This window comes from Macadamia integrifolia, unplaced genomic scaffold (assembly GCF_013358625.1).
Source record: "Macadamia integrifolia cultivar HAES 741 unplaced genomic scaffold, SCU_Mint_v3 scaffold_197A, whole genome shotgun sequence".
Lineage (NCBI taxonomy): Eukaryota > Viridiplantae > Streptophyta > Magnoliopsida > Proteales > Proteaceae > Macadamia > Macadamia integrifolia.
The window spans coordinates 281,700-287,608 of record NW_024870638.1 but is presented as its reverse complement, the minus strand read 5'-3'; the positions used below and the strand labels follow the sequence as shown (position 1 = coordinate 287,608).

Here is a 5,909-nt window from a genome sequence, read left to right as displayed (position 1 = left end):
TTAATATTTTTCTTTGTAAATTATAAAAGTCTGTAAAGTTTTGGTATTGTTCTTGGTTTTTTGGGCGTCTTGATATATAATTGTCTTTATCATAATTTTTATTTATTTTTTCTATTGATGGGTATCTATTAGGTCTTCGGCCTGATTAGTCCTACAGATTCATACTAATTCTACAATCACATATATCAGATCATATCGAGGTTGAATGAGAATCATTCAACTTTCATTGAAAATAATACTTCCTCAGGTAAAGGTCTCTTGCCAATTCGATTACCCCCCATGGGGTTCTATCTTTACCATGACCTTGATTATCTAAGTATTCCGATAACTGTAGTCTTGAAAACTGGACTAAGCAGAATATCAAACTGGTTCAAATTTGACCTATCCCTTTTTTGGTTCAGTTCCCACTCAGAATTGCCCTCTTCAATAACTAGAATCTGAAAATCATCTGTTTTTTGCATGGTTTTGTATCCAAACATAGAAAGCAGCAAAATAACTCCCTTACCTCCGTGCAATTCAATCTGTTGATACTAGGGTGGGAGGGATTTTTTCCCTTTATTTATCACTTCCCTTGTTTAGACTGGAGTGTGTTGGGTCAAAAACTGATAAGAAACCGGTTGAACCAAAACCAGACACTTCAGTCCAACTACAAAAACTTCGACAGTAAAGCTACTTTATGGGAACAGGCTGTATCCACTTATATATGGATGAAATTGGGGCTCTATGTTGATTTATTCATTACTGATTTAATAAAACCGACTAGAATACAGTTTATATAACCCACCCTAAACTCCACCGGGCCCACCCTGTCAGTAGTAGTTGAAGACTTGTAGCGTTTAATAAGTGTGGCCCGGGCCCCCGTTTGATGGCTCCTTCCTGGGTCCCTTGCCTGGCCCAGTGTGGGTTTTGAAAACAGTAAAAAAAGTTGAAATTTAAGGTTCCAAAAGCAAGGTTTCAAAATCGAATAGAAATTGAAATTGGAATCGATTAAATCGGCTGATTTGATTCGGAGTCGACCATCATCGATTCTAATTAACCCCGATTCTTTACCTATTGAGTCAAACAAATCTGGACGATTCTGGAATGATCCAGATCAAGGTTAAGACAATTTTGGCCAATTTTGAGACTAATCGGATCAGAATCAAACGAAACCTTTTCTAATCTCTAAAGTGGCGGATTTGGATCAGATCGGGTGAATTGGCCAAGTCTTATCCCAATTCCTATCGTTTGAGAACGGGTGATTCAATCTAGGTTTTTAGGGTTTTTGAGTTTTAGGGTTTCAGGAAACTATCACCAATTTCACACCTATTCCGGGCAAATGGTATCGAGATACCGATATCAAGGGTCGAATCAGATAGTTTTCTTTCAATTTCAATTTCAATTTATATATATATATATATATAAGAAAAATATGTGTGAAAGACAGTGTAGTCCCTACTTAGACATTGTGAGAGGTAAAATGACAATCCCACCCCTCGTGAAGGGTAGAAATTTCATCATTGTTGATGCTTCTACTAATGTTCCCATTGATGCACAAGTTGATGTAGGAGCTATGCTACCTTCGAGCAAACTCTCTCCTAATCTTTTTTAGACAAATATATCCCAATGAGTACAGTTCCATTGATACAATATTCGACAGATATTGGTACGTATTTGCCAATATGCTGATTTGATACCGTTTGTTAAGACTATGATTTTGACTAATCCATTTTTTATTTTCAGCAAGCCCATACTGACCCCGCAACCATATGAATCAGGTCATATCGGAGTTATTTACAACTATGGTTCTGACTGATCCATTTTTTTTTTTTTTTTTTTGGCTAATGATGAGTATCAAGGTCTTCGTCCTAACTAGTTCTATGGGCCCATACAAACTCCACAATTGTATGGATGAGGTCATACCAAGGTTGAATAAGAACCATTTAACTTTAACTAAAAGCAGTAAAAAACACTAAATGCCCAGTGTGAATGACTCTAAAAAAGTAAGAATAGTTGAACTCATAACTACATGTTTTTGAGGCAAAGATCCTTTATCAACTCACCACCTCTTTGGATTAATTCCGATAAATTCAAAACAATATCCAATCCGAATCGAAATGGGATGGACCTGATTCAGATCTCGATTCCTTGTTTTAAAATATTACTCTCTTTCTCTCTCTTTCATTTTCCATATGCTGATTCAGCCCAAGTCAGCGTACTTACTCCTAGTCCCTAGTGGCCTAGTCCTCACATGACATCTTCAAATCTTTAATCCTTCAATCCGTGATAGAAAGAAATGTCTTACAATAATAAATAGCAGGGAAAGTAGGATTAGCGGGATTTGCTCTTTATTTAAAGCCACCTTCCCCAGTGGCAATCCACCTATTACCTACTTCGCTCTCTTTAATTTTCCAAATTCCAGTCATCCCTAGTCTTCTCGACCTCCTGAAAATCATGCATTCTCTTTCTCTACCATGGAAAACCATTGCTACTACTGTAGCTCTGATCCAACTCTGTTTTTCAATGGAGGTAGAGTCTTCTCTGTCTCTTCCTGACAAAACCACTATGTTGCCTGGGCAACCCCAAGTTAGTTTCCAGCAGTTTTCAGGTTATGTTACTGTGGACGATAGGAAACACAGAGCTCTTTTCTACTACTTTGTGGAAGCAGAAACAGATCCAGCTTCAAAGCCTCTTGTTCTCTGGTTAAATGGAGGTTTGAAACTTCTACCTCTCTTGAATCTGGTTTCTGGGTAGAGAGAAGAATTTAAAAGAGGAACGTGGAAGGAATACAATAAGTTATGTTATCCTGTTTTTGAATGGGGAGCCGTTATTACGAAGAGAGATAGAGAAGGGGTGAAAAAGTTGCTTTTTAGACCTCTCGAAGAAGGGGGAAAAATGCTTTTTTGAAAAAAATATGAAAGGAAAAAGCTCAGACCAAGTGTTCGATTCATTCGCTCCTCCTCTCTTCTGATTTTAGAAGTGTTTGATTTTCTCTTGCAGGACCTGGTTGTTCTTCTCTTGGAGTTGGTGCATTCTCAGAAAATGGGCCTTTCAGGCCAAGTGGAGAGGTTTTGGTCAGAAATGAGTATAGCTGGAACAGAGGTTCATTTCCCCAATCAAAATTTATTTTTGGCTGCTTTTATGTTTTGTCTTGTCCCGATAAATAGGTGCTTATGGTCATGAACTGAAAATTTGATCTTTTTTGTGTTCGTCTGGTGATTTGCAGAAGCAAATATGTTATACCTGGAAACACCTATAGGGGTTGGCTTTTCTTATTCAACTGATACATCGTCGTATGAGGCCGTGAATGATATGGTAACAGGCATGTCTCATTCAAGAATTTATCCTTTGGGATTGACAGTATTGTTGTGACTGTTCATTTCATATACTTTGATGGGGCAGCTGGATTCTTGAAAATGTGTTATTGTAAATCTATTTCTTTTGTCTTTCTGAAACTTGTTGCATTTTGGTTTCTTAAGCCAGAGATAATCTCGTGTTCTTGCGACGCTGGTTTGTCAAGTTCCCGGAATATAGGCACAGAGGTCTGTTCATAACAGGGGAAAGCTATGCTGGTAATTTTTCTCTAAAAACTTCTTGAGCAATTTTTTTTCCCATTACACAGCTATGATAGACAAAAATAGTGAAACTTTTTATTTTGCCGCAGGTCACTATGTTCCTCAACTCGCAGAGCTTATGATTCAGTACAACAAGAAGGAGAAGTTGTTCAATCTGAAAGGAATTGCTGTGAGTACTGATATAGATATCTGTAACTTCCATATTCCTTTGCAATTGAATGAAATTATGTAATGTGAAACTTTGATTTTGAATACTTGCTAACATGGATTGTAACATTCAAAGGACAATGACATTTCATTTTTCAAAAAAAGTATTCCTATATAATTTAAACAGTACATTATTTTTTGGACACCTTTGTATATCAATTGTTGGAGCTTTTTTTTTTCTGTTAACAACCATCCCTGTCTCTGTCTTCTTCTTTCTTTCCCCTTCACCGGTTCCTCACTTCCTTGTTATGATTTGTTTCCTCCAATCTGGAACTGAATCACATTTCTCCTGTGGCAGCTGGGCAATCCAGTTCTAGAATTTGCAACAGACTTCAATTCAAGAGCTGAATTCTTCTGGTCTCATGGGTTGATATCAGATTCCACATACAGAATTTTCACTTCTGCCTGTAACTACTCTCGGTATGTGAGTGAGTTCTATAGAGGGTCTATTTCGCCTATTTGCTCCAGAGTTATGAGCCAAGTGAGTAGAGAAACAAGTAGATTTGTGGACAAGTATGATGTTACACTTGATGTCTGCATGTCGTCAGTGCTTGCACAATCCGAAGTTCTTAGTCCCAAAGTAAGTGGAATCCATGGTAGACTTTTATCCATTATTTTTTATGACCTTGCTTTCTCTACCTCATTACTCTCTTGTATCTAAGTCCGTTTTCTGTGTCCTATCATTTTCCTTTATATTTTTCCCCTTACTGTGATCTGCAGCAAGTTACAGAGAGGATAGATGTCTGCATTGAAGACGAAACAGTAAATTATTTAAACAGGCAGGATGTACAGAAGGCTCTTCATGCGCGTCTTGTAGGTGTCAAAAGATGGGCTGTTTGCAGCAAGTAACTCTCTTAACTCAATTAAAGAATGAGACCAACTTAATGAATATTATTCCATTTCTTTACATGAGCCAATGGTCCAGACTGCCTTATATATAGGCAGTCTCCTAGAAGAAAATTGTATGGATCAGGAGATTTATAGGATTCTAGAATCAGAGGATTGCACACTTTCTTAGAAGGTGTCCCCTGGATCCAACAGTCTAGTTTTGGCCTCATTGTACATGCCCTGATCATACAATACACATGATCCGAGCTACCACAGATTTTCTTGCTTATTTGAGGACATTTCAAGGATTCCAAAGAAGTGAGTTTATTGGTGAAGGAAGATGAATGTAATTTCTAATGCAAATCTAGCTCTTCCAGGTTTTCGTAGAATTTTGAATGTGAATTTTTTATGGAGTGTAATTTCTCCAATAGTTCTTTTAAGCATTGTATTTGTAATATGGTCACAGTATTCTTGATTATGAGATGCTTAACCTGGAGATACCTACAATTTCTATATTGGGCTCTCTCATTAAGGCTGGAATTCCTGTCCTAGTTTACAGGTAATCACTGTTCTTTAAATTTCCTTCATGCTCTTAATAAGCGTAGAATGAAGTTTGTTTCTTATTTCCAATCTTAATTATGCATATTTCTTCAATCGCAGTGGTGATCAAGATTCTGTTATTCCGTTGACTGGGAGCCGGAAACTGGTCCATAGCCTAGCAGAGAAGTTAGGTCTGAACACTACTGTACCTTACCGAGTTTGGTTTGAAAGCAAGCAAGTAAGTCTTGTTCAAATACTTTGCTCCCCCCCCCCCCCCCCCCCCCTTTCTCTCTCTCTCTCTCTCTAACGTTAACCAAAAAATAGACCAGGCAGGTAATTGTATTCATCTAGAATCAAATTTCAACATTTTTTGGAAGAATAATCAACCTCTGGTAAACTTGCTGAAGTTTCTCTTATGGGTTCTCTTAATTCAGGTTGGTGGATGGACTCAGGTTTATAGTAACGTCCTTTCATTTGCAACCATCAGAGGAGCTTCTCATGAAGCTCCATTCTCTCAACCAGAGAGATCACTTGTGTTATTCAAGGCATTTTTGGATGGCAGGCCTCTACCAGAAGTATTCTAACCTAATGATCAGTTGTGTAGGAAGTCATATAAATGTAAGTAATCTCTGTTATCAAGTCAAAATTCAGTGGAAGATAAATTGTAATTGTTAATTGCCTTTTTGGTTTGTTCATGTTGTTGAACTGCAAGCTGGAAGAAATTTGTATAGATTGAGAATTGTTTTTGATAATTTTCCCTTCTTTAAAAAAAAAAAAAAA

The 5,909-nt window shown here is 37.4% G+C and overlaps 1 protein-coding gene and 1 pseudogene across 1 annotated transcript; one reads left to right on the top strand and one right to left on the bottom strand.

Moving 5' to 3' along the window:
• The first annotated feature begins 2,277 nt into the window (after positions 1–2,277).
• Positions 2,278–5,881, top strand: LOC122071203 (serine carboxypeptidase-like 45). Its single transcript, XM_042635521.1, has 10 exons — positions 2,278–2,692; positions 2,980–3,081; positions 3,206–3,301; positions 3,459–3,551; positions 3,644–3,723; positions 4,060–4,341; positions 4,482–4,606; positions 5,056–5,148; positions 5,250–5,367; positions 5,564–5,881. Exons 1-10 carry the CDS (start codon positions 2,434–2,436, stop codon positions 5,711–5,713), a joined length of 1,398 nt encoding a protein of 465 aa, XP_042491455.1. The 5' UTR covers positions 2,278–2,433; the 3' UTR covers positions 5,714–5,881.
• LOC122071210 overlaps positions 5,770–5,909 on the bottom strand; it is a 2,631-nt pseudogene continuing 2,491 nt past the window's right edge.